Source organism: Octodon degus, unplaced genomic scaffold, assembly GCF_000260255.1.
Source record: "Octodon degus isolate 3935 unplaced genomic scaffold, OctDeg1.0 scaffold00033, whole genome shotgun sequence".
NCBI classification, from domain to species: domain Eukaryota; kingdom Metazoa; phylum Chordata; class Mammalia; order Rodentia; family Octodontidae; genus Octodon; species Octodon degus.
The window spans coordinates 14024488-14052442 of NW_004524609.1; the positions used below are offsets into that span (position 1 = coordinate 14024488).

Consider the following 27955-nt stretch of genomic DNA (forward strand, 5'->3'; position numbering starts at 1 on the left):
GCCACGGGCTTGGCTTGGGTACTTCCCGTTGGCAGAGCCGCAGCAGGAGCCAACCCAGGATAAAGGGAGATCGTCCACGCCTGAAGAAGAGAGTGGAGAGAGAAGGGGAGAAACCCAGAGGGTAAAAACCGCCAACGGTGCAAGAACTTCTCTAGAGGGCTTTCTTTGGGGATGGCTCTGCGGGACGGTGGACGCAGGATCAGCAATCCTGGAGTCCTTTACAACGTTGGTCGTGGCTACGCTGGAAACTCCCTCAGTCCCAGGACCCTCAATCTCTGAACACCTTAGCCTCTGCACCGCTAACCCCGTCACGGTGCAGACTGGGCGAGAGGGGTCTCTCAAGGGCTGGACCTCTTAAGAAACTGGATCCGAACCTGCTAGGGATTTGTACTTTGAACGCATCCTATCAGTTGTTCCTTACCTGGGCGCTGGCATTATTGGGCCCCCTTAGGGTATCCTATCAAGGTCAAACTTCCGATTTAGTTCCTCCATGTCCTGTACAGCCCTCCTTGGAACAAGCCCAGAGATCTCTCTTCCTCAGTATGGGAGACTTGCACAGCTAGTTTTCTAAATTTATTATTTTGAGACAAGATCTTGCTAAATTGCCTGAGTAGGACATGAATTTGTGACCCTCCTGCCTCAGCCTCCCTAGTGCTGGGATTACAGGTATGTGCCACCGTGCCTGGCTGCAGCATCCTGTGTGTTTGTTGTTTGATACTAACCGCCATGTTCTACACGCCTTGAGGTCTCCAGGTTCCCATGGGGAGGGCGCTCCCCACCAGACTCCCAGACAGCAGTAACTCTGTGCCGCCCTCCCCCACCCCAGGCAGCCCCTGCTCAGCCCCTGCCTGGAGAAGCCCACCCTGTTGCACTCCCGAGACCCCTTCAGCTGACCTCGCTATTCATTCCTGAGATCTGCCAGCTTGTGAGAAAAGAGGCAGCTCTGGATCCTTGAATGAGCTGTCTTCCCATCACTAGGCCACCATTTAAATGTCCTCTCTGTCTGGCCCGAGTCACAAGACAATGCCTCTGTTTTCACTCAGGGCTCAGCCTTGGGAACCATGAAGGAAAGAGGAGATGAAGCTGTTACAAATCTGCTCTGGGCCCAAGAAGCAGTTCTAGCTTCCTGGAGTTTCTTCTTTCTCATGTGCCTCCCGCCTTGGCCCAGGAAGTCACAGGCTGCCGCAGCAGCTGTCAGAGCGGTGGTGGGGAGCCGCTCGTGATTGTCTGGGTCCAGCAGCCCAGAGCGGGAGGCACGGGTGCTTCTCAGTGTGGTGTGAGAGGTGGAGAACGGAAATGCACTCTAGGCCTCCCTCTTGGTCCTGTGGTCTTTGCTCCTCTCCCTACATCTGTGGATGTTGTGGAGGCTCAGAGGACCAGGGTCTCTTTGGGGATGAGCGAAGAGCGATTTGCGGGAAGCATGCTGCACGTGAGCTCCAGCTCCACGTCTGCCCGAGCTGCCGGAGCATTTCACTGCACCTCTGGGCATCCGAGGCCGGGTCAGCTCTGGGAAGGACTCAGCGGCCCAGCCAAGGTCTTGCAGCTGACGAGGGTAGGGCCAGAACTTGCGGTCAGGGGCCTGCCCAGTCTGCTTTCCAAGCCCGGCTTTTCAAGGCCAGTGGCCCAGAGCAGAGGTTTTCCTAAAGGCCTGGCTATTGTGTCAACTGAGGAAGCTGCCCAGCTTTGTGTCTCTCAGGGTGACTCTCTTCTCTGCCTGACAGAGTGGTAGAGAGAGCTCTCTGCAGAGAGTGACGGGGTGGACGAGCCTTTTGGATAGCAAGGTGGTTGGGTGGGGGATTCCCAAAGAGGCCGGGGCCTTCTTGTCTGTGTTCCACGTGGCTCAGCTCTGGAGTGCAGCAGAGAACTTAGCCCAACATAATCGCCATTGATATCTTCCTGCCTCCCAAGAAATATTGATTCAGGGGCTGGGGAGATGGCTCAGTGGAATAAGTGCTTTCCTGGCAAGCACAAGGGTCTGAGTTCAATCTCCGGTTCTGCCAAAAAAAAAAAAAAGAAATACTGATACAGCAGAAACTATTCCTGATGGGTGAGAACTCCGGAGTGAGGCAGACCCTTGCCCAGTTCCATGGTGCTAAGTCGCGTAGGGTACCTCTGAGTGTCCAGTGTCCTTTGTAAAATGGTAATTTCATTGTCCACCCTACTAGGCAAGTGCAGGAGACAAGCAAAATGATGTTATGCTTAGCACGCAGTCCACATTCAGATGAGCTGCAGCTTCTGGGCAAATCCCCAGGGACTCCCTATGCCCACCCTCGAAACCTACAGCTGCCCCAATGAGACCTTCGGAGAAGGGACAGGGCCGGGTGGGCCTGCCCCCCCACATGCTACCTCTGCCCTGCAGCCGCTGTCACCATGGAAATCGTCTACGTGTACCTTAAGAAGCGCAGCGAGTTTGGAAAGCAGTGCAACTTCTCAGACCGCCCAGCTGACCTGAACGTCGACATCCTGCCCAACCCCAAGCTGGCCGCACAGTTCGTGGAGCGGAACCCGGTGGACATGGGCATCCAGTGCTCAGTGAGCATGTCGGAGCATGAGGTGGGGCCCCGCCCCGCCCAGCCGGCAAGGGCGGTAGGGCTGGTGGGCAGCAGGTGCAGGAGACAGGACTGGTGCCCTGTCCCCCTGCAGGCCAGCTGGGTGGACCAGCCAGGGCTGGGAACTGGAGGGGGGTGCACCCCAAGTCCCCTGCAGTGCCAGACTCCGGACAAGACAGAGGACCAAGAGTGCTTCCTCCCGAGGGTTCCAGCCTCATGCCCAAGGCGCCTCCTCAAGTCACGTGGGGCTTTGCAACCCCAGGGGGAGGTGCAAGGAATGATCGGAAGTACAAAAGTGTTCAGTTCAAAACATGTGTTACAGGGGGCTTGGGGGTGAGCTCAGTTGCTTAAAGCGCCTGCTTGGGCAGAGTCAGTCAGGTGCAGGGGACCGCAGTTTGATGCCCACAACTTCACCAGACCTGCCCTTAAGGCAGCCTGAGTGAGCCAAGGGGAAAAAAAAATCCTTCTCCAAAACGTGTATTACAGTAAAAGATGCATTATTATTAGCCCCCCTTAAAATATTCCATCTTGCTTTGAACACACTTATTTTATCATTCTTGCTAGGTTTTTTTTTCTTTTTCTTTTTGTGGCCCATGTCCTGTCCTGGGGATAGGGCTGGTGTGGCATGTGGTGCTAGGGATTGAACTGTGGTCGCTGCATTTGCCTAAGCAGGAGCTTTAGACCACTGAGCTATCTCACCAGCCCTCCTTTTTGAATCTTTGAGGCTCACTTTGTATTCTATTGTAGTTCAGGCTGGCCTTGAGCTCACTATGCTCCAGTGGCCCTTGAGCCTCAGCCTCCCAAATGCTGGGATTACGGGCACCAGGCCCAGCTTCTGGAACTTCATGATGCAGCCTTGGAAGGTTTTTTATTTTATTTTTTTTTATTTTTATTTTTTTTGCAGAACCGGGGATTGAACTCAGATCCTTGATGTTTGCCAGTCAAGCGCTTATCCTACTGAGCCATCTCCCTGGCCCCCCTTTTTTTTTTTTAATGAGTGTTTTTTTTTGTTTTGTTTTTTAATGCATTTGGTATAGGGTCTCACTAGGCACCTCAGAATCCTAGCAGTCCTCCTGTTTTCAGTCTCCTCAGTGCTGGGATTACAGGTGTGTGCTCTCATGCCCAGTCTCAGTAGCTGGCTCAGCATGCTCAGGGGCGGGACTAGTGGGCATGTGGTGCTGAGGATTGAACCCGGGTCCCTGTGGTTGCCTAAGCAGGCACTTAGTCCGCAGAGCTAGCTCTCCGACCCTTCACAAGTGTCTTTATGAGTGTGATTAAAAATAAGACGATGGGGAACGCTGCTGCCCCATGCAATCCAACAGAAAGTCACCACCCAGCATCCTTGTCACAGCCTGGCACTGTGCAGCTGACTCCTGGTCCTTCCTTAAAGTCAAAACAACCACAAAAAGTAAATGTCTGGAATCTTGAGGATATTAAGAAAGCTACAACAGCACAACTAAAGCTGTCAAAGAGGATTCCAAATCTGGGCATGGTGGTGCATACCTGTGATCCCAGCACTCAGGAGGCTGAGGCAGGAGGATCACTATGAGTTCGAGGCCAGCCTGAACTACATAGCAAGACACTGTCTCAAAACCAGCAACAAGAACAAACAAAAAGAGGATTCCAGAAAGTACCTAGAACAAAGGAATGAGTGTGTTTAACGTGAGGAATATTTTGAGGGGATTCGGGTGATGTGTCTTTTACTGTAATAAAATGTTTAAAAATTTAACATTCACTGTATTTTCAGTCATACCTCATGTTTGGAGGAGAGCAAGGATTTATCTGTACAGGCAATAGCTCAGGTGGAAAAAGGACTTTCCCCTGGAAAGTTCCTCAGGGCAGGCAGGGGCTCCAGGACAAAACAATGGAAGGTCCTATCTGTGAGAACAGAGACCAGAGATCCTGTGAGAAAAAATTTGATGGATTCAGATAATCCATTTTCTCTTACCCAAAATCACCTGAGGTAAGTTCACATTTGATTTAGCTAAAACAGTCCACAACTGCATGGGGATTGCAAGTGGATGGTGTGACTTGAGGTTCGGATTCCCTTCTTGTTCTTCTAGCCTAATTACTGTCTGTGAGAAGGATAATCCTCTCTTACCACAGCTGTAAGCAAAATGGCAGCTGCCGAGGCTGTGCCACACAAGCCCTTGGGTCCCAGTCCTGCTTTGTGAGATGGCTCACTTTAGGGGAGCGGGTGGAAAGGTGGAAAGGGATGCTGGGTGTGGTAGCTCACGCCTGTGGCTCCAGCCATTAGGGAGGCTGAGGTAGGAAGGTTGCCAGCGTGAGGCCATCCTGGGCTGCCCAGAGAGCCTTGTCCCAAATGAAACAGAGAAAGGAGCAACTGCTGAATGAGTCTGTGGTTTCCATGTGGGGGGGTCATGAAAATTTTGGATCTAGGGGACTGGTGAGATAGCTCAGTGGACTAAGCATCTGCTTAGGCAAGCGCAGGGACTGGGGTTTGATCCCCGGCACCACAGGCTGTGCTGGCCTGCCCCAGGTGTGCTGAGCTGGCCACTGAGCCCAGGCGTGGTGGCGCACACCTGTAATCCCAGCACTGGGGAGCCTGAAAACAGGAGGATCACTAGGATTCTGAGCAGCACAGTGAGACCCTGTGCCAAATGCAGTTATAAAAAATTGAAATTAGGTAGAGGTAGTGGCTGAAAGACGCTGCACCATTATGCCACCAAATGGTACGCCCTGAAATGTTTAAGATGGTGAACCATTGTTAAAGCCCAGAAAAGTAGGAAGGAGGCAAAGTGGCAAGTTCAGTGGATACAACTGTCCACTGAGTTGCATTTTTATCTTATTTTGTTTTGTTTTTGGCACTCGGGATTGAACTCAAAGCCTTCACTGAGCTATGAGCTATATCGCCAACCCTTTTTACTATATATTTTTCTTTTCTTTTTTGTATTTAGTACAGGGTCTTCAGGGTCTCACTACACAGATTGGACTCGTAGGGATCCTCCTGTTTTTCAGCCTCCCAAGCACTCGGATTACAAGGGCGCGCCACCATCCCCAGTCTCAATTGCTGTCTCAGCGCACCCTGGGGGCAGGGCTGGCATGGCAGGCTGGGGATTGAAACCCCTGACCTTTGCAGATCTGCCTAAGCAGGCACTTTAATCCATTGAGCTATCTGACTGGCACTTATTTTCTTTTGTACTGGGAATCAAATTCAGGCTCTTGAGCTTGCCAGGCAGGCGCCGTGCCTCTGAGCTGCATCCCCAGCCCCTCTACTGTATATTTTGAGACGCGGTCTCAGTAGTTTGCCCAAGCTGGCCTTGAACTTGCAACCACCCTCTTGCCTTGGCCACACCAAGTGCTGGCAGGTAAGTGTCACCACCCCCGTCCTGGGTTGTTTTTAGGGTTCTGATATCTGTAGCATTGCTTTGATGGGGTGCTCGACATGTGCCCTTTTATTTTTGGGCTCTCTAGAACCCAGGTTGTGCCCTTAGAGCCCTTGTGACCCAGGTAATTGCGGAATAAGACTGTATGATAGTGGGCAGGGGCTGGGGCTTCGGTGACCGCCGGATTGAATTGTAAAGCATTAGCTCCACAAGGGGGCGCTGTGAGGCCGCCTGTGACCGCCTGAGGACCAACTTGTTCTTGCTTTGTGGCTCAGGCCAGGTCCTTCGCGGGCCCATCCCGGTTTGCACAAGTGGCTGGCTGCTTACACCAGCGCAGCGATTTTCTCACCCCTGGGGCTCTGTTTAGGCCAACACCGAGCGGTTCGAGATGGAGACCCGGGGTGTGAACCACATAGAGGGGGGCTGGCCCAAAGACGTGAACCCCCTGGAGCTGGAGCAGACAATCCGCTTCCGGAAGAAAGTGGAAAAGGACGAGAACTACATCAACACCATCACGCAACTTGGCGTGGTGAGTCTTCCTCCAGCCCCAGCTGTGGGAGCCTCCGGGTCGCTCCAGGTCCCCCAGGCTGTGCCACATCCCAGCTGGCCCAGTGCAGGCTCTTGGGGATACAGGGGGAAAGGAGATCCTGCTGCAGCCACAGAGGTCTGCAGCTGGACGCGGCTTAGGAGGAGACAAAAAGGTGGGAAATCCCTGGCAAAGGAAACCTTGAAAGAGTCCTAGGGCTGGCCAGATAGCTCAGCGGACTAAAGCATCTCCTTAGGCAGAGCGCAGTGGCTGGGATTCGATCCTCCGCTTGCCCTGCCAGCCCTCGTGTCTGCAGGGCAGGCAGCAGGACCCAGGGCCCACAACATGCAGGGAGTAACAATTCTGTCTGGCTCCAGCAACATTTTTCCGCCTTTTAAAAATTATGACCCTTCCCCAAGAACCTTTGTAAACCTTTTTCCTAGTCACCTTCCTCCTTCATGAAATCCGGATCTCTCAGGTAGTAGACTGTCTCCAAGTGAGGTTTTGTGTATACTATTATCTTACTTTCACGACAGTGAAAAATGCCTGGGCTGTGGGGTGGGAGTGTAACTCAGGGGTGGGGTGCTCGCCTGGCCCATACAAGGCCCTGAGTTCTGTCCCTAGTTCTTGAAAGCAAGAGAGGGAGAGAGGAAGGGAAAAGGAAAAAAGGAAGGAAATATGTGGCCTATACAAAATGAGAGGAATCCAGCAGGTGTCGCTTGTCCCTCCCACACTCCATCCGGACCCTGCTCAGTCTGAAGGGCCTCTCTCTGTCCCTGAGAGCTTCTGACCCGTGTCTCCTCCGCCCCCAGATCATGGAGCACTGCATCAAGCAGAACAATGCCATCGACATCTATGAGGAGTATTTCGACGATGAGGAAGAAGTGGAGGTGACCGAAGAGGCCTCTTCCGCTAAAACCATCAATGTTTTCAGGTAGTTCTATGGTGAGCAGGAGGCTGGCCAAAAGGCCACCCTCAAAATGGACCCTTTGCTGATCATTCCAGGCTGGGAGGGCTGTGTGCCCTGTGTCCACGCTTGACAAGGGGCACAGTAAGAACTCGGTGCCCAGCTATGTGGGTTCTGCCCCTGCAGGATGCACAGGCTCCAGGGATGAGGCTATGCGTGGCCCCCAGGTATGCACAGCAGGGTCACTTCCTGCAGGGGCAGGGTGCGTCCAGCACGGCGCACTGGGGACCCGGCATCACAGTAGGCACACAGGTACTCCCACGGGGCATCAGGGCTAACCCCCTCCCTCCTTTTTTGCAACAGTAATAGACTACAGTTCTTTGGGTAGCTTTCGGCTCACAGCAAGATTGAGCAGAAAGTCCAGCGAGTTCCACATGTCCCTCCCCTTCTCCACTCCGGGACACAGAACCTGCATTACCTGTGCTCCTGCCAGATAGGCCTGGACACGTCCTCACCATCTGGAGTCCATAGTTTCCAGTAGGCTCACTGTTAGGGCAGTGTAGTGCATGGGTTGGGACAAATGCATTATGACAGGCGTCCACCACAGCGGCGGTGCACAGGGTGTTTTACTGCCTTAGAATCCCTCTGCGCTCTGCCTGTTTCTCCCTCCCTCCCCACAACCCCTGGCAATGGCTGATCTTTTTAGCATCTCCAGTTTTCCCTTTTCCAGATGTCACAGAGCTGGTGTCCGACCCTGTGTGGCTCTTTCAGCTGGCTTCTTTCACTTCACAATAGGCACTTGTCTCCTCGTGTCTTTTCAGAGCTTGCTGCTGGTGTGTTTCAGTGTTGAACGATAGTCCATGCTCTGGATGTACCAGGGCTTCCCCACTCCACGACGGAGGGTGCCTTGGTCGTTTCCAAGGCTTGGCAATTATGAATAAAGCCGCTATAAATATTCATGGACAGGGTTTTGTGTGGACGGAAGTTGTTAAAGCATTCGAGCAAGCAAGAAGGGTAGTGACTGGTTCCCATCCTCTGTTTATTCTAATCATCATAAAAGATCAAGCGCTGGCTCAAAATGTCCCTTTTCCCTTTTATTATGAGGATTAAAGCCAGGGTCTTCACACCAAGCTACATCCTAGCTCTTTTTTTATTTTCTAACATTTAATTTCATTTTCCTGTTGGTACGCAGAACATAATGACACATGATGTGATTACAGGGGAAGGAAGTGGGTATGTAAATATAACACATCTTCATTCTTTTTAAAATTTTTGTTTTGAGATAGGGCTTTGCTAAGTCTCTGGATGGCCCAGGCCGCCTCCCACTCATATTCCGCCTGCTCAGTCTCCCTGAGTGCTGGGATCACAGGCATGCACCACCACACCCAGCTTGAGAATTTTCAGCAGGGCAGAGTGTCACCTGGAACTTAACTTTTTTATTGCCACCACTGTCTTATCGTTTATGATTCTGTTCTATTTATGGCTGGTGAGGCTGGCTTTTCACTGATGGGAGTCTTGTCAACTTTGTTTGATAAGTAGCTCTCCCTGAGTATGGGGATTGTGTATGAGTGTGTGAATATTTTAAAGACAAAAACCTAATGAATAAAGAATCGGGGGAGCCCCACCCTCCAGCCTCCTGCTTCCTTGCTCTCCCCTTAAAGGGATCCCCAAGAGATCAAACGGACGGCCACTCACCTCTCCTGGCACCCTGATGGCAACCGGAAGTTGGCAGTGGCATATTCTTGCTTGGATTTTCAGCGGGCACCTATGGGCATGAGCCATGATTCGTATGTCTGGGACCTGGGTGAGGAGCATAGGGGTCCCGTGGGCCACTGTGGGCTGAGGAGCTGAATGGGGCAGCAAGTCCCAGATGTTCCTTTCTTTCCTTCCTCCCTCTTTCCCTCCCTCCCCCTCCCACCCTCCCCCTCTCTCTTTCTCCACCTCCCTCCCTCCCTTTCCTCCCTTCCCTTCTTCCCTCCCTTTTGCTTTCTCCTTCCTTCCCCTCCCTCCCTCCGTTCCCTTCCTCCCTCCCTCCCCCTCCCTCTTCCCTCTTCTCTCCTGCCTGCTTCCAGTACACTTGGGATTAAACCGAGGGCCGTGCACATGCTCAGCAAGTGCTGCATCCCTGAGCTATACCTGTCTCCCCAGCTCCTGACTCTTAATTGGGAGCATTAAGCTCAGAGCCCATGGGATCCCTACAGATTGTATCAGAACAATGCCCTGCGGACTTGAAGGGGCCCAAGCACGAGGGAAGGGAACACATGCCCTGTCCCACCTTTCCTGCCACTTGCCATAACCCGTGGCTGGTGGGGCAGTGCCTCCAGCCACAGGCCCAGACCATTGTACAGGGCTTGCTGTGAGGCAGGAGCCGGCAGGGCGGCACTCTCAGCCTTCTTCCACTGTCCCTTTGGCACAGGAAGTGGATGGCCCTGAGCTTGGCACTGACACTCTCCTCTCACATAGCTCAGCACCCTGGGGTAGACGCCAGGGTGGATGCCAGGGTGGATGCCAGCAGGACTCCCAGGTCTCAGACCTGGTGAGAGGAGGCTGCTGAAGAGCTGACTGGTGTGAAAACCTTTGGGTCAGAACCTCCTTTCACACCAAGCCTGGGAAATGGACTAGAACTACCATTAAACATGCACACTCACCACCACCCCCATTCCCAAAATGAAGCGAAGATTCAGGCTTCGGTACTTTTGAGAAAGACCAGAGGAGCTTCCACCCTGCCTGCCTGGGAGAGTTGAGCTGATTGACCCTGTGGTTTTCTATCCAGGCCTGATGGAGTCATTTTGTTTCTCTGCTTTATAGAAAACCCCAATAGGCCTGAAATGGCCCTGAAGCCATCTTCTCCACTGGTGACCGTGGAGTATAACCCCAAAGATTCGCACGTGATCCTGGGGGGCTGCTACAATGGGCAGATAGGTAAGGGGGCACCCAGCGCTCGCCCAGCTGCCAGACTGAGCTGGTAGGCTTCTCTGTCCCTGACCATTCTGGTGTTTGTGAGTCGGGTTCTGCTGACACTGTGAGACCTCCAGCTGTGATCGGTCCAAAGCTTATTTTCATTAGTTCAAAATAAAAAGTCCCTAAACACTATAGTTCAAGTAGAACCAATGACCATGTGACTAGGGATAGCCACAGAGAGAGACCACTGTGGAGCCCCATGTTGGGAGAGGCCTGGGGACACCGATGTGGTATTGGGTATAGTGGTATTGGCCCTCTAGGAGAAGCTAGAAGAAGCCCCCTTTTTGCTTTATTGCAAGAATTTGTATTGTTTTAGTGTCTGGAAGAGTTCACCAGTAAAACCATCTGGTCTGATAGCTGCCTTTCTCTCCTTTTCTCTTTTTTTGTTTCTTTCCTTTTTAAAAGAATAAAAATACAGATAAGACATTAGAAATGATATACAGTTTAAAAAACAAAAACCAAGATGATAGATATTCAACAATGGTTGTTATATGGCATAGTTAGGGAGCTGGCTCAGGAGAATAAGCGCTTGCCTGGCAAGTGCACAGGCCTGAGTTCAATCCCCGGTTCTGCAAAAAAAAAGTTATATTGCCCATTGCTGTCTTCATTGCAATTGCTCGGATTACCAGATACAAGCATGTAAAATTGGTCAAAATAAAAATTTTAAGCATTCACTGCTACTTTCAAAAAAACTGATAGACGCACTGGTGAGATAGCTCAGTGGACTAAGAGCCTGCTTAGGCAAATGCAGGGACCAGGGTTCGATCCTTACACCCCATGCCTCGCCAGCCCCGTCCTTGGGTGCGCTGAGCTGGCAACCAAGTTGGGGGCGTGGTGGTGCATGCCTGTAATCCCAGCACTGGGGATGCTGAAAACAGGAGGAGCACTATGAGTCCGAGCTGCATAGTGAGCCCCTGTACCAAATACATAAAAAAAAAAGATAGAAATTAATAGTATAATCGTCTTAGCTATCTTGTATATTTGCATACATGATTTTCCCCTTTCTTTTCTTTCTTTTTTTTTTTCCTTTCCTTCATGCCAACTGTTCATTCTTTTTTTTTTTTTTTGCGGTACCAGAGATTGAACTCAGGCCCTTGCGCTTGTCAGGCAAGTGCCTATTCTACTGAGCTATCTCCCCAGCCCTGTTCATTCCTTTTGAGCAGTTTCTTTCCCTTTTATTATATTTATTGTACTTTTCAGATTTTATTTACTCTTTCAGGCTTGTACACTAGGGAGACAATATGATGTTTGTACATGTGGGCCTGACTTATTTCATTTATGAGTATGGTCTCTACTTGCATCCATTTACCTATAAAGGCCTCACGTTTCTCTTTCTTTATAACTGAATAATACTCCATTGTATAAAAATGCCGCGTCTTTTTAATCTGCTCCTCAGTTGATGGGCATTTGGGTTGTTTCCTAGATTAAGCCATGACCAATTGTGCTGCTGTAAACATGGGGGCACATATGTCATTGTGGTACAATGTTTTCAGTTCTTCTAGAAAAATATGCAGAAAGGGAATAGCTGGGTTGAATGGGGCTTCTAATCCTAAATTTCTGAGGAATCTCCACACACATTTCCACAGGTTGTACCATTCTACTTCCTTCCTTTTTCCTTCCTCCCTTCCTCCCTTCCTCTTCCTTTCTTCTAGTCTCTTTCTCCTGCCTCAGCCTCTGGAGTAGCTGGGCTTACACATCGTGATACCTGGCTTTGGCTTTTTCGTGTGGGTGGCAAGCTTTAGAATTACTAATTCAGTTTCTTCACTCACTATAGACCTCTTCAGATTTTCTATTTCTGCTGAATCTATTTCGGCAGTCTCTGTCTTTCTGGGGATTAAGCATTTCATCTAGATTATGCGGTTTGTTGACATGCCATTGTTCATGGCATTCTTTTGCAATCGTTTTTGTTTCTGCAAAGCTGGTGGTCGTGTCTAGTGTGTGTGTGTGTGTGTGTGTGTGTGTGTGTGTGTGTGTGTGTACGCAGAGTCTCTCTACACAGCTTGGATTCATACTGATCCTCCTGATTTCTGCCTCCCTAGTGCTGCGATTACAGGCGTGCGCCACCACCCCCAGACTGTCTTCTATTTTGTTCCTGGTTTTAGTAATTTGAATCTTCTCTTCTCTTCCCTCCCTTTCCTGTCAGTCTAGCTAGATGCTTGTCAATTTTGTTTCTCGAGAACCAACTTTTCACTTTATTGTTTTTCTCTGATTTTTAAAACACTTTAAGTTTCATTTATTTTGCACTCTAATCTTTATTATTTCTTCCCTTCTGCAGGCTTGGGGTTTAATTTATTCATCTTTTCCGCATTTCTTTTACTTTTTTTTGGTCTTGAGACCGGGTCTCACTGTGCAGTTCAGGCTGGCCTTGAGCTCACTTGGTAGCCCAGGTTGGTCTCGAACTCCCAATGATCCTCCTACCTCAGCCTCCTGAGTGCTGGATTACAGGCATGGGCCACCAAGCCCAGCTTCTCCTTTCTTAAAGTGGAAGGTTAGAACAGTTTTTTGTTTGGCTTGTTTGTTTTTTTTTTTTTTTGTTTTTCTTTGTCTTTGCGGCCCTGAGGACCAAACTGAGGGTCTGGTGGGTAGGAGGCAAGGCCTGGACCACCCAGTTGTGGCTCAGTCCTTGTTTGTTTGTTTTTGTTTTGTTTAATATAGTGAATTTCCCCTCTCTGCACCGCATTACCTGCGCTCACACCTTTTGGTTTGCTGTGTTTTCATGCTCCTTCATTCAAGTGGTTTCTTGTCTGCTTTCTTTCTTTTTTTTTTTTTAAATTTTATTTATTTATTTGTGTGTGTGTGTGTGTGTGTGTGTGTGTGTGTGGCCAGCTCAGCCCACCTGGGGGCGGGGCTGGCTGGCATGTGGTGCTGGGGGATTGAACCGCGGTCCCTGTGCTTTGCTAAGCTTGTTCTAAGTAAGTGCTTTAGACCACTGAGCCATCTCACCAGCCCTGCTTTCTTTTTTGATCCAAAGTTTCTTTTTTTTTTTGGTGGAACCAGGGATTGAACTCAGGCCCTTGAGCTTGCCAGGGAAGCACTTATTCCACTGAGCCATCTTCCTGGCCCTAGTAAGAACTTCTTGGCGGAACTGGAGATTGAACTCAGGCCCTTGTGCTTGCCAGGGAAGCACTTATTCCACTGAGCCATCTCCCCGGCCCCCCAAGGGTTCTTAAAGATGCATGTTTTGTTTCCAGCTATTTGGGCATCTTCCAGTTTTCCTTTACTGATTTCAAGTTTTGTTCTATTTTGCTCAGAAAAGCTGCTTTACATGGCTTCAGATATCTTATACGTGTTGGGCTTCTTTTGCGGCTAAGCACGCTGTCCCTCCTGGAGAGTGTCCCTCCTGTCCTCCGAGAAGAGCGTTCTGTAGCTGCCCTGTCTGAGGGTGACACCATGCTGGGCAGTGACATCTCTGACCCAGGCAGGGTCTCTAGATGCCCAGCTTCTCCAGGCCCCTGTAGACGGCCGCTACCCGCCCCCCCCATGATGCCCCCTGCTGTTGGCCTCAGTTGCCACAGCTGTGCCCTGGGGGAAAAGACTTTTGTACTGAGCAAACTGTGAGCCAGGTCAGGGACAGACAACTTTCCAGGAGCCATCAGACAGGCCAAGTGCGGCAGACTTTGGTCTTGGATTTGGAAGGGCTCATCCAATGCCCTCTGCTCCTTCCACAGCTGCCACACTGCTCCATGCGGGCAGTGTCACTTTTCTTTTCAGTGGTTCCCCCCCACACACAACAGTAGGGATCAAGCTGATGGTCTTCACGCTGAACTACATCCCCAGCCTTTTAAAATTGATTTATTTATTCTCTTTTATTTTTGAATCAGGGTCTCACTATGTAATTCAGGTTGGCCTTGAACCTAACTTTGTAACCCAGACAAGCCTTGAACTCACAATGATCCTCCTGCTTTGGCCTGCTGAAAGCTGGGGTTATGGGTCTGTGTAACTATGCTTGGTTTAGCCCTTATGTTTTTAATTTTGAGGCAGGCTCTTAGCAAGTCACTAAGTTACCCAGGCTGGCCTCAAACTTGCAGTCCTCCTGCCTCAGCCTCCCAGAATGCTGTGATTATAGGTACATACAATGCCGGGCTGGGATGTTACTTTTCTAGCTACCATGGAACTGCGACACATACATCTTAGCCAGGGGAGGTTGAGGTGCCGCAGGGACAAGAGTCGTTGCTTTCACCAAGATTCAGCTATTTTTCTTGAAAACTCTCCAGGCTGCTATGAGCCTTTGGCTAGTTTCCAGAATTCTGAGAAAATGGATTCTGACTGTTCTTGCCAGTTTTATGATTGTGGTGGAGAATCTGGGAAAGCGCTTCTTCTGCTGTTTTGTTGATGGCCCACCTGGAAAACTTATTTTAAAAATAATATATATATTTTGTGTGGCCTGCTCTGCCTGCCCTGGGGTGTTGGGGGTGGAACCACGGTCCCTGTGTGCTTGTCCAAGCTTGCCAAAGCAGGCACTTTAGGCCACAGAACTATCTCGCCGGCTCCTAAACATTCTTAGTGAAACTTGGCATAGTGGCACATTCTTGTAATTCTAGCACTCAGAAGGCTGAGGCAGGACGATCACCCCAAGTTCAAGGCCAGCCTGGGCTATATAGCAAGATCCTGTCTCAAAAAAGAAAATAAATAAATAAATAAATAAATGGCATGATAAAAAAAAAAATCTGCCTGACCTCTATCCTCAGCCCAGAAATTAGCAGCCTCTCAATCCTCACACTTGAGGAATTGTCACCTTTCTGTTTTCTGTTTCTGGGACAAGGTACCAGGCACACACAGTTTAAAAGAAGAGAGGTTTGGTCCATGGATGGCTGACTCCAAAGTAGAACGAGCATAGCAACGCTGCCCCATCCATTGCAGCCAGAAGCAGAAAGAAGAGACAGACAGGGGCTGGTGAGATGGCTCAGTGGTCTAAAGCACCTACTTAGAACAAGCTTAGCAATGCACGGGGACAGCGGTTCAATCCCCCAGCACCACATGCCAGCCAGCCCTGCCCCCTGGTGGGCTGAGCTGGCCACACACACACACACACACACACACACACACAAATAAACAAATAAATTAAAAAAAAAAAAAAAAAACAAGACAGACAGGAGGCCGCCAAGGGCCAGATAGAGTCCCTTGAGCCCGGCAGACACGCGGAAGCGCGTTCTACTAGTCTCCTCGTGTGTCGCAAGCCAACCCAGTGTAACACACATTAACTGCCGCAGGCTCAGAAGGGGGGTCCCCATTCTCTCTGCCGAGCCTTTCTACTACTTCCCTTCGTCTTCAGGAGTAGGAGCCAGGAGAGACGTTCAGACTCAGGCCGGTCTCCCTCCCACACCGGCTGCCTCCTCCCAGGGGAGCTCTCGGGCTGGGGACTACACACCAGCTCTCGCTGGAGACTGCTGGGTGCCCGCGCACTCAAGGCCGCCCCAGCGCCTGGGCCATGATTTATTCAGGACTCTGCCACACTCATTATTCATAACTCCTTTCAGTGGCTTTGCGCGGCGCGGCTCGGCTCGCAGCGGCTGGGGGTGGCCCTGCTGCTGCCAGAAGGGGCCCAGCAGGAGCATCCAGGGCTCGTGGTGCCCGCGCGGGAGCGTGCGTTACCAAACACAGCCAGCTGAGCAGGGAAAGCACAAGAGTACGCCCAGCACTTGAGGGATATTAAGTCAAAGCTTAGGAACTCAGTACTTCTTTGCTTCACAAAGCCAGCCTTCCTGGAAGGGGCTGTGCGTGAGAGGGCGGGGCCTCCGTGCGCACTCAGGGGAAAGGGGAACACCCACCGAGCAGCCCCGAGAGCAGAGAACGTCACCCCGACCCAGGGTCTGGCTCCTCCTGGGGCGCTTTCTGGAGGCAGAGGAGAAAAGGGAGGGAGTGGCTGCAACAGGCAGCTCTGCCCCAATGTCCGTCTTCGCCTCAAGGAGCTTTTTGTACTGGGACGGAGCAAAAAGTCCCAGGCTTTGCCCTAGGACGGAGCCTCAACTGTCCTCTCTACCCGGCTCACTGCATCCCCAGGCTCACAGGACCACAGCTTAGCCTCGGTCACCTCCCCTCTGCAGCAGCAGCCACACGCCAGGCTGTTCTTGCCAGAGCCCTCCAGCCTCCCCGTGGCAGAGCCTGCTCTGTCCCCAGGGGCTTCCGGGGGATCCAGGGTGACACAACACAGTAGGGCTGTGATGGAAAAAGCTTGCTTTTTAGGAGTGTCTCTAGAGATTTCTTGGGGGCCGGCTCGAATTTACTGTTACTACAAAACCCTTCACACCCAGAGAAGCAACAGCCCTCCGCCCCTGTTGCTCCCTCCACCCCCTACTATGTCCTTCCCCGTCAGCCTGCTGGGACACCCGGAAGGGCAGCCTGGTAGCAGAGCTCTCCACCATCGAGTTCAGCCATCGGGACCCTGTGTACGGCTCTATCTGGCTGCAGTCAAAGACGGGCACCGAGTGCTTCTCAGCCTCCACCGATGGGCAGGTACCACCCAGCCAGGTCCCCGGGGGCAGAGCCAGAGAGGGCGTGTGTACTTCCTGTTCTCATCAGGATTACTGCGGGAAGCTTTCTTCTTACATTAACATTGGATAAAACATTCATGTGGGGGGCAAAATCTCAAAAGTGCAGAAGGGCAGAGTGAAATACCTCCCTCTCATCTGCCCAACTCACCTGCTTCTACCTGAGGAGTGGAGTTAATTTCCTCCCTCTACCTTCTCTACCTATTCAAGCAAGCATATATCTCTCTTCTACACTTTTTTTGGTATACTTTATACTTTAATATATCTCAGAGATAGTTTTTCATTTTTAATAACCACTGCCCAATGCCTTCTACTGAAAGGTATGGACATATCATAATTTTTAAAAAAAGATTTATTTATTTGGTACACTCTTGGTATACAGCTTGGACTCACAGCGCTCTTCCTGTCTCAGCCTCTCCAGAGCTGGGATTACAGGTTTAGATGGCTGGCATGCACGGGACCAGCACAGCATGCAGTACTGGGGATCAAACACGGGTCTTTGCACTTGCCAGGCAGACACTTAGACCACCAAGCTATCTCTCCAGCCCATAATTTATTTAAATGGATTTTATATTTTCTTATTAGAAAAAGTATAACAAGAGTGTACTTGTATATAGATTATAGCATACACATGCAGGAACATCTATAAGTCACACCCCTGTGGTAGAGTCTTTAGGTCAAAGTGTGTGTCCATTTTTTTTTCACATTTTTAAATACTTCTACATGGGAAGAGTCGGAAGAGTCCAGACTTTGGGTTGGGTTGGTTTGGGTACCTGGTGATTTGGATCCATTAAGGTTGACATGAGGTCCCAGCATCTGGATTTTAGGCAGCTTGCCAGGGACGCTGCTGACCAGCCAGGTTTAGGAGCTGAGTCTCCCAACAGGGAACCTCAACATGTGTTCGTTTTCATAGGTGGGTGAGGGACAAAAGCCAGGGGAGCCGCGGGACCTCAAGGGCTCAGTCCCCTCTGCTTCCCACTAGGTCATGTGGTGGGACATCCGCAAGATAAGTGAGCCCACCGAGGTGGTTATCCTGGACATCACCAAGAAGGAGCAGCTGGAAAATGCCCTGGGGGCCATCTCCCTGGAGTTTGAGTCTACCTTGGTGAGGGCTTCTTGCTGTCCCTTCCTCAACTTTCCTTGCCAGGGCGCGGACAGGCCAAGGCTAGTGTGGCAAGCGCTTACAGCACTCCTCCAGCAGGGGGCAGCAGAGCTCCTTGAGGAAGGAACCCACTGTCCTCTGCAGTCTGTCACTTGGCAAGCCACCGCAGGTGAAAAGACAGAGAGCCGGGACCAGGCTGCCCCTGCTTCCTACAGGGCCTAGGGCTGGTCACTTCCCTTTCTGTGGAGGAAGAAAGGAAGTGTTGGGGGTAGAAAGGAGATCTAAGGAGGCTTCTTGAAAAACCAGGGCACAGGCATGAATTTAGTAACTAAGAAAAAACAAGAGAATCTCCATATTGAGCAATAATGTTAGTGTGTCGGAGGAGAAAAACTAGAAGCAGCAAATGAAAACTCCCTCTGTAATGCAAGGCAAGAACTTTTCCAGCTGGTCCTTGGCCTGAGGTGGATATCTTATTGAACCCGAGGCCTGGTCCCCAAGCAGGGATGTCACTCATTGCCTTGGGATCATGTGACATCATTACTAAGATGTTGGGAGCTGGAGCCTGAGTGTCTTCATCGAAGGCTGGGGAACGAATGCTGGTAGGTTGAGGGAACATAATTCAGTTGAGCCCCCCCAACCTTTGCCAAGACACTGGGTGGAGCCTGAGGTAGGGGTGGGAGTTGGAAAAGCATTCTGAGGCCTGGCCAGATACCTCAGTGGGTTAAAGCACCTGCAAGCAGGTGCAGGGCTGGGGTTTGATCCAGCAGGTGCACCCCTGGGGCACGCTGAGACAGCTATTGAGACTGGGCGTGGTGGCGTGCGCCTGTAATCCCAGCTCTTGGGAGACTGTAGAGAGGCAGGTCACTATGAGTCTAATCTAGTAGTGAGTTTGGGTCTAACTTCAGCCTGAACACCCTGTAGACCCTTCCCTAAAATACAAAAGAAAAAAGAAAAGAAAAGAAAAGAAAAAGAAAGAAAGAAAGGAAAAGAAAAAGAAAAACATTTCTGACCTGTGTGCTGTCCCAGGCTATGTGGTGGCTGTAATGACCACGCCATGGTGAGTCCTCACTACTTCTTGTGTGTCTCTTGCTGAGTGTACACAATGTGCTGGACACTTGTAGATACCACAGTGTGAGGAGCCTGTGTGGTGACAGGCACCCACCACGTGGGGTAATATTTTGTCCCCACTTTCCACATACCTAGGGTGAAGGCCAGTGAGGCTAAGTTCGTGCCCCAGCACAGGGTGAAGTTAGATCCAAACTCCCACCCCTCCAGGAAGCCTGTGGCATGAGATGTTCTCAGCCTTGTGAGTCTGCGTGGCTCTCCTCCTGGGAAAGCTGATGTGCAGGGGCCCGGGGGCTCGCCTGATGGCTCAGTGCTCAAGTCTGATCTCCTCCTTCGCCTTTGACACACAACTCTGTGGTTTATTTGTGTGTGGGCTTCCCTCCTTGCCTCCCTCGCTCCCCTCCCTCCCTCCCTCCTCCCCTTTCCCTCCGTTCTCTCCTCTGCCCTCCTTCCCTGTGTGTGGTGAAGAGGATGGGACCCAGGGCCTGTGCACTGAGCTACCTCTCTAGATTTCATATGCTTTTTAAATTATAGTTATGGTCAGTGAGATAGCTCACTGGACTAAGCACCTGCTTAGGTAAGCGCAGGGACTGGGGTTCGATCCCAGGTACCACACGCTATGCCAGCCCCACCCCCAGGTGTGCTAAGCTGGCCATGGAGACCAGGTATGGTGGTACACACCTGTAATCCCAGTGCTGGGGAAGCTGAAAACAGGAGGAGCTGTTCACGAGTCCGACCTGCACAGTGAGACCCTATACCAAATACATTTTTTAAAAAAAGTTCAAAAAACATACAAAAGCTATCATTTTAACTGCATTAAAGTATTCAGTTCAGTAGTGTTCAATATATTCTCATTGTTGTGTAACCATTACAATCATTCATCTCCAGAAGTGTGTGTGTGTGTGTGTGTATGTGTGTGTGTGTGTGTGTGTGTGTGGCACTGGGCATTGAACTCAGGGTTTTCATACCAAGCTACATTCCCAGCCCTTTTTTATTTTTTTATTATTATTTTGAGACAGAATCTTGCTAAACCAGGCTGGCCTCAAACTTGGAAATCTGCCTCAGCCCCCAGGGTGCTGGGACTACAGGTGTACACCACCACACCTGACTCAGAACATTTTTCATCTTGCAAAACTGAACCACTCTCCTCATTGAACAACTTCCCATTGCCTTCCACCTTCGCCCCTGGCAACTGGCTGTCTATTTCCTGCTTCTTTGAGTCTGGCTATTTTAGGAACCTGTTATAAAGTGAGTTATAGAATACTTGTCTTTTTTGTGACTGGTTTAATTGCCTTACGCATAATGCCCTTAAGGTTCTTCCATGTTAGAACATGTGTAAAGAATTCTCTTCCTTTTGATAACTGAATTCTATTTCATTATACACATGGACCGCGTTGTGTCTATCCACTTATCTGTCCAGAGACACTTGGGTTGCTTCCACCTTTGGGCTATGTGTGGCTAATTCTGTTATGAATATGGGCATACACTGTTGCCCAATTTTGCAAGGACTTTTGGAAGGGGTGTGCCCCTCCCTGGCTGGTATCCTCCAGGCCTTGCATCCTCTCCCAGAGAGGAGTGGGGTATGGGGGAGTCAGAGGGGCCTGGTGGTGGGCAGTCTTCCCGAGCCAAGTTTCAAGTTATCCACAAATTCCTTTCACAACTCTACTCACACTAAGCACTATTCCAAAGAGGCCAAGGAGCTTGACTTCCTGTTGTGGGGTGCGCAGCAAACCCAGGAAATCCCTGTGCCAGATGCTGGTGGGAGCTATAGAAACAGAAATGGAGGGCAGAGTAGGCGCTCTGGGAGCAGGGGGTGGTTCAAGGGACAGAGCAGCCTGGGGAGGTGAGAGGTGAGCAAAGTCCTGAAGGTGGTGAGAACGCACTGAGAAGATGGCTGGACAGAAAGCACACTAGGCAAGGACAGCCCCCCCAGCGCACCCCAACAGTGTGCCTGTGCACTTGAAGGAGTGGCAGAGACCACTAGGTGCCAGAGGCTGAGGGTGCCCCAGAACCTTCTTGGCTGACTACTGTACATCCAATCTGTCTGGCTAGGGACCTCAGCCCGAGAGCCCTCCCACCTGGCTCCAGATGCCTTCCTGAGTATTGGGTAGCCACCTGCTCTGAGTTCTCTGTGGACAGGGCTAGGGTGAATGTCACTATCGAGTCAGTCTAGACTCTGCCTGCCTCCTAAGTGACCGGGTTCATACCCCGTCCACATCTGGGCTTGTTTACTCTGTCTGTAAACATTTGGGATCTTTATGGGGTTCCTGATGTCCTCCAGAGACCAGAAGAATCCAGTAGGGATTCATTAAACAAGTTCCTCAAAGCAGCGGGCAGGTGTCTTCTGAGGCTGGGGAAAGTGGGGACAGCTCTTTTGTGGGCTATACAGTCTGAGCAGAGCTTAGGACAAGGGGTCTGCTGGCACTGCCGACCCCGGACAGGCTGCTGGCTGCACCAGCCAAGCCCAGAGTTGGTGTTGCATGGCTCCTCCCATGCCTGCCCCTCCTCTGCAGCCAACGAAGTTCATGGTGGGCACCGAGCAGGGCATCGTCATCTCCTGCAACCGCAAGGCCAAGACGCCGGCTGAGAAGATTGTGTGCACATTCTCGGGCCATCACGGCCCCATCTACGCCCTCCAGAGAAACCCGTTCTACCCAAAGAACTTCCTGACAGTTGGGGACTGGACAGCCCGCATCTGGTCTGAAGACAGCCGGGAGTCATCTATCATGTGGACCAAGTAAGGGAGGGACAAGGGACTGGCTGGGGATAGAGGAGGGAGATCCTCAGAGGGGGCCAGGTTAGAACCTCTGCAGGTCCAGCTGTAAAGTTCAGTAAAGAGAAATATAGGATCCCTAGTTCAATTTGCATTTCTGAGAAAATAATGAATTTTTTTTAGTATAACTATGTCCCATGCAATATCTGGGATATACGTATTTTAAAAATTATTTGTTTGTCAAAATTCTCCAGAGTGTCTCTGTGATATTGATCCTTTCTCCCACCGTAGCTTAGCTAGCCATACAGTTGCAAAGGAAGCTGGGAAATGTAGTTTCTGGTGTGACTACCATGGCTATAATTATACTACTCTGGGGTAAAGGAGGATAAAGTTTGGTGGAAAATTCAGTCCCTACATTTGCATGACTACACTTGCATGCAGTGTGTGTGTGTGTGTGTGTGTGTGTGTGTGTGTGTGTGTGTGCGCTTTAATGTTCAGTATTCACGAAGTGTTAGGAAATCCAAACCAAACCAAGTAGAAAGTGTATCCCTCCCCGATATCAGAGTTACACTTTCCTGGACATCCCCTTCCTCTGATGGCTTCCATGTGTCCAGGGGCTGGGCCCATGGGAAATGTCATATCCAGAGCCCTAAGGCTGGAAGCTAAACCTAAGAAAGATGTGACCCAAGGAATGGGCTCCCACAGGTACCACATGGCTTATCTCACGGATGGTGCCTGGAGCCCCGTGAGGCCAGCGGTGTTCTTCACCACCAAGATGGATGGGACTCTGGACATCTGGGACGTTATGTTCAAGCATTCTGACCCTGCCCTCAGCCTGAAGGTCACGTGCATCTCCCTTCCTGTACAAGAATGGGGCTGGTGCGAATGCGGCATGGTGTGAGGGTGTGTGCTATGCTGTGCGTGCCTGGGTGCATCTGTGCCAGGGCTTCTCTAGGTAAGTGACACACTGGGCGACTGTAGCTCCTGCCTCAAGCACCTGTGCTCCTGCAGGGTCAAGGGGACTTGGCGCTCTAGTGGTATGGCAGAGTTACCCCAGGAAATTAAAGCAGAAAAGAAAGCAGATGCGCAGCTCCTCTGCCCCCAGGTGCATCCCTTCAGGCCCTTGCACAGGTGCTCCAAGCAGCTGAGCCTCCCAGCCTGCATTCCTGTTGGCAAAGCCACGGCAGGGCCCATGGCAGCCCATGAGGTGTGGGAGTCCACAGACAGAGGGGACTGGAATGAAGCAGGGGCTAAGGCTAGAGCTTAGACAGCCAGTCTCTGAGTTTGACCTTCACTTTATGGGGTGCAGGGGTTGTCATGGTATTTTTTTTTCTTTGTATTCTTATTTATTTCCCTGGTGCAGGATGTCATGGTATTTGAGCAAGGTGAAGGGGCTAAGGCTCCCCAGATGCCAGTTAATTAAATATGACTTTGTCCCTGCCCTGGGTCTGCTTGGACCGCCCAACAGGTGTGTGACGAGGCCCTCTTCTGCCTCCGGGTGCAGGACAACGGCTGTCTCATTGCTTGTGGTTCCCAGCGGGGGACAACTACCTTGCTGGAAGTGTCCAGTGGGCTCTCCACCCTCCAGAGGAATGAGAAGAACATAGCTTCTTCCGTAAGCACCAGCACCACCACAGGGACCACGCCGCACATGTCCAGACCTGGCCCCAGCTCAGAGCAGCCTAGCCAGAGAGATGCCCATGTCCCCTCCTTCCAACCCCTGGATATGGGTGCACATATTTGATGGGGCTGCAGGGTGTCCTAAAGTGTGAGCTCCGTGGACGGGTGTTAGCTGGCTTCACCTGCCTTGCTCAGTACTCTGCAGTTCAGTGGCCTCAGGCAAGTCAAACTTTCCCCATAGGCTTTGATTTTCCAACTGCAAATCGAGTGTGTACCCAATGGCACACAACACGATATGTCTGCACCAGAACCATCCAGAGATGCCAATGGGGAAGACAGGTGGAAGGGCTTGCCCTGAGGCAGGGACACTGAGGGCCACTGCCATATCCCACCCCCCTCCCCAGCGGCCCTGGCACACACTCCCCAGTGCCTGGTGCACACCATGGAATGGAAAGCTCTGGTGCTGAGGTCTGGGAGGGCTTTCCCAGCTCTGCCTGAGAAAGGCGGTCTCACCCCAGAGCTGGAGTGAGGGGCACAGGCCAGGGCCACCATGTTGTCTAACTACAAAGGCCTGTGTGCTTGGTGTTCCGTGGAATGGTGTCCTGGCTGCCCCAACCCCTAATGCCAATACTCTGCCCTCCCTCTCTTCACCAGCCCTGGGTGCAGACTCCAGTGCTGCACGTGGTGCTGCGGTTGAGCCGCGGTCTCCTGCAAAGACCTCTTTGAATAGAGCAGGGAGAACTAAGCAACCTGGCCTCGTGCTGGAGTCGCTCACTACCCAGCCCTCCCCCGGCCTCTGTCCCTCTGTGGCGCAGATATTTGAGCGGGAGACCCGGCGGGAGAAGATCCTGGAGGCCAGGCAGAAGGAGATGAGGCTGAAGGAGAAAGGCAAGGCGGAGGGCAAGGACGAGGACCAGAGGGATGAGGAGCTGGCCACGAACCTGGAGGAGATGGTGGCCAAGGCTGAGAAGGAGTTCTTCGACATCATCTTCGCGGAGCTGAAGAAGGAGGAGGCGGAGGCCTTGGAGAAGAAGGCAAAAGCTGTAGGGCCCTCAGCGGGCACCGGTGGGCAGAGGGCTGGGGGCTGGGAGATCGCAGGCAGCCGGATGTCCCCTGCTGGGTGACCTCCCGGGTGTCCTCATTCTAGTGAGAGGACTTACTCACTGCCCCTCACGAAGTCCTGTCTCCAAGCAGACCTTGGGCTCCTCCAGGGCAGAGGCGGTGCCCCGCGCCTTCTGGCGTGCTGCCCTCGCATACGAGGCAGGTGCATTTGAGCATGCGCGGTCCCGTCTGCCTGAAGGCCCTGGGGGTAAGCGAGCTGCGCAAGGAGCGAGAGCCTGGAGATCCGGGAGGACAGGAGTGTGGCGTTTGCGTGTCCCTGGCTCTCAGTCCCTGCCCTGGTGTGACGCTGACTAGACCCTCTGCCTGAGGCAGGGAAATGGCCAAGCCCGGTGACTCCAGCATCCACCTTCTAAGCCAGGCTGGCCTCACAAGGAGGAGGGGGTGTAAAATAAAGCCGTGGGGCTGTTTGTGCCAACTTAGAATTCCAAGATGAGGACAGCACAGCTAACACCCAGTGTGTGTCCTTCTAGGCACTGGCCCTGGGTGGCCACGGGGGACAGTGCCCCAGGTAGCCAGCCCGGTTTTGAGGATGAGCGTCAGGGCCTGTTCTTGGTCACTGATTGGGATAAGGGGACCAGAGGAGATCGCTGGCTTCCCTGGCGATCCCACCCTCTGGCCCAAAGGACTGGGTGTCGTTTTGGTGCATGGTGCATTTGGAAGTTCTAGGATAGTGGCAGCTTTATTCCCACACTCTGAGCAGTGCCAGCGGTGCAGAGGGGAGAGGAGAGTCCCGGCTCGGGGCAGCCCAGGGTTCCTCCCACCCATTACCTCTTGCTCAGCCAGAAGTCAAAGGTGACCTTGGCCACCTTTTGTGGCATGGTGTGGCCTACAGACTCTGTGCTTGGTGCCTTGCCTCCCAAAATGTGCTGCTCGCAATAGCTTGGGGCTTTGTATTATTTTATTTTACTTTACAGTGCTAGGAGTGGAATCCAAGGCCTTGCACATGGTAGGCAATGCTGTACTGCTGAGCTACATCTGCTCAAATATTCTAAATGAGGAAACTGGGCCTCGGAAGATATAGCCCTAGCTGTCTGCCACAGTCCTCCTTCTATGCTTAAGCCCGGTGACCCTAATTCTAGCCCAGTCCTGCAATGTGTCATGTCTGCCTTATGGAAAGGTGCCCAGGAGCAGGAAAAGCTGGCCCAAGGCCACCTAGTCTATACACAGCAGAGGCTGGACTGTCCATTCCCTAGGCCCTGCCCACTTTCTGCCCTGCTGGCACTGAGCATCCTCTGGGGCCTCACCAGCCTGGACCTGGTGCCACCAGGCCACTTGGCTCTCTGGGCCTCAGGCAGTGGGCTGCTTTCAGCCATGTGAGATCCGCCTCTGGGGAATGGAGAAGCCCTGCCCCCCACCAACATGTGCCTTATTTTTCCTCAGCCAAAGAAACTAAGTTTGGAGGCTGATGAGGAGGAAGAGGAAGGAGAGGAGGCCGGGGAAGAAGAAGGCAGTGATGAAGAGAAGTCAGCCTAGGCTGGCCCTGGCTGCAGCTCTGTCCCTGTGTCCCTCCTGTGCCTTCCTGGTACTGCCCTGGTCTTACCTTACAAGTGGGGAGCTGAGCTTTCCCTCAAAACATGACAGGGGGGCACATGGGGCACCCCCACCCTGCAAGTCACTGACCCACACCAGAGCCCGGTCCTGTGCAGCCCCTCACAGAAAAGAAAGTGGCAGGGCTGACCCCTGCGTTGGTCCCACAAGGAGTCTACTCCACAGGGGCCCTGCAGCTTTCCATTCGGATCCTGGCTGTCTCCGTGGCTTCCACTGCTCCTGGGCTTCCAGCCAGGTCTTTCCTCGGGAAGCTCACAACCTCAGCCCAGGCTTGCCAGGCCAGCCAGTCCCCAGGAAGCCCTACAGAGGGGAAAAGGCATTTTCTCCTCCTTTCGCACCCTCCTCGTCCACCTACAGATCAGGAACAGCTAGCGTCTGAGTGCTTTCTACGCAACCGCATCAGAGACCTCAGAGGCTTTGCATGCCCCCTGCCCTGAGAGCCTGGGCGGGGAGAGCCGGCACCTGCATACTTCCTGGTTTCTTCTTCTGGTGCCATTAAATTAATAGCAATGACGCTAGTGTTTGCTACGCATGCTCTGCCAAGAGCTTCTCGTGTTATCTCTTTGGCGTCACTCCTTCCCCAAGTTGCTGGAAGCTTCGTGTTCTGACTGACCTTATGTGGCAGAGGAGGACATAGCAGTCCAAGAGGGTGGTAAGGGGCAGACCAGGGGTGGGAGCCCGCATAGCTCACTTCCTGTCCTGCACAGCAGTCAATCTTGTGCAGCCCCTGGGAGAGTGGGAGCTGCCCAGAAGCCCTGGGGCTCCCAGGTGGACAGAGGGCTGGGCTGCCGCTGCATGAAGTGCCTCGAAGCCATAGCTCAACAGAGCAGTTCATAGGCTTGAGGGCACCCTGGTACAAGCAGCAATCACAGGTCACATTTATTGGCTGGCACAGAGTCCAGGGATGATCTCCCCATCTTCAGGGCATATGTCATAGATGTGGCAGATGACAGGACACAGATTCCCTGAGAGTGGTGATTTTGATCCCAGTGGGATCATTAGGAACATTTTGGGTTGACAAAGCTGGTAAGGGGGCTGCTTCTGGTATCTGGTATGCAGAGGCCAAGGACACTGCTCTGCGTCCTCTGATGCACTGGACAGTCCCCACCTTCCAGAATGGTCCTGCCTGGAATGTTGGTAGAGTCACAGTGGGAAGCCCCAACTGGAGAGAAATTCTGTCCAAGCCAAGTGATCCAAGAGGAAGTGCAAGCTCTGTGTTGATGCGACATGCTGACAGTCCTGTGAGGGTGGGTGGGCCGCACCTACTCTAAGGCTGGAGTGCATTCTTGTGCTATTCTCAGATTTAGACCTTTGTTCCTGCAAAAGGGGGCTATCTGCTGGAGCCTGTGCACAGAGAGTGCCGCTGCACCGGGATGGAGTTGGAGAACAGGCTGTAGCCAAGAGGAGAGGGCAGACAGCAGCCATCAGAGGAGGCATGACTGCAGCCCTTGCCCGCCCTGCAGCCATGACTCCTACCAGCCCTACCCACCAACCTCATCAGACACCTGGTGCTTACTCCTGTCCAAAAGGGAGCAAGACAAAAGCACAGTGCCTCCGTGAAGAACCAGAAGCATCTGGAAAACCCCACAGCTGTGGGTGTGGAATGTGCGCTGGGGAATGCCAACATGGGCCGGGCAGGAGGACACATCGAGCAGTGTTGGGAAATGGCAGAAGTGGCCCAGACTCATGTCCAGAGCCCGCGTCTGTCCTTCCCACACATGTGCACCCGTGAGGAGAGAGCGCCCCTTCTTTGATATTTTCTCTTCAGCCAAGCTGGTTGTGGCCCCTGGGAGAGTCACTGCCACCTTCCCTTCTGTGCGGTAGTGGGATACTGGGCTCCTATGGGGGACTGTGAGAAAGGACCCTCTTGTCCATTGTTGGTAATGTAACAAAATGCTCCTCAGCTCCAGAGTCACCTAGGGTGACCCTGATGTCCAAGGAGGGCCAAAGGTAATGCTAAAGCCTATTGAAGCCGACTCCAGATCCTGAGCCCCAAGGACAAACATA

At 52.0% G+C, this 27955-nt stretch overlaps 1 protein-coding gene across 4 annotated transcripts; it reads left to right on the forward strand.

Annotated features, from left to right (window-relative positions):
* Dnai2 (dynein axonemal intermediate chain 2) lies at positions 1-27776 on the forward strand. 4 transcript variants are annotated; one of them, XM_023714155.1, is made up of 14 exons: positions 1-121; positions 2360-2553; positions 6264-6425; positions 7235-7356; positions 8991-9133; positions 10138-10251; positions 16604-16743; positions 17761-17883; positions 21459-21682; positions 22364-22499; positions 23127-23273; positions 24094-24321; positions 25781-25922; positions 26114-27776. In XM_023714155.1, the coding sequence occupies exons 2-13, from the start codon at positions 2371-2373 to the stop codon at positions 25871-25873; spliced, it is 1815 nt and encodes a 604-aa protein (XP_023569923.1). In that variant the 5' UTR covers positions 1-121; positions 2360-2370; the 3' UTR covers positions 25874-25922; positions 26114-27776. The 4 variants fall into 4 exon arrangements, with proteins under 4 accessions (XP_023569923.1, XP_023569924.1, XP_023569922.1 ...); XM_023714156.1 differs by having other exon boundaries at positions 27275-27776; XM_023714154.1 differs by having other exon boundaries at positions 25781-27776.
* The last annotated feature ends 179 nt before the right edge of the window (positions 27777-27955 follow it).

Bases quoted from the DNA above. Each gene is read 5' to 3' on its own strand.
- Dnai2 (XM_023714154.1), top strand. From the start codon at position 2,371: ATGGAAATCGTCTACGTGTACCTTAAGAAGCGCAGCGAGTTTGGAAAG. The intron at 2,554-6,263 runs GTGGGGCCCCGC...GGCTCTGTTTAG, and splicing joins TGAGCATGTCGGAGCATGAG to GCCAACACCGAGCGGTTCGA. The intron at 22,500-23,126 runs GTCACGTGCATC...ACCGCCCAACAG, and splicing joins ACCCTGCCCTCAGCCTGAAG to GTGTGTGACGAGGCCCTCTT.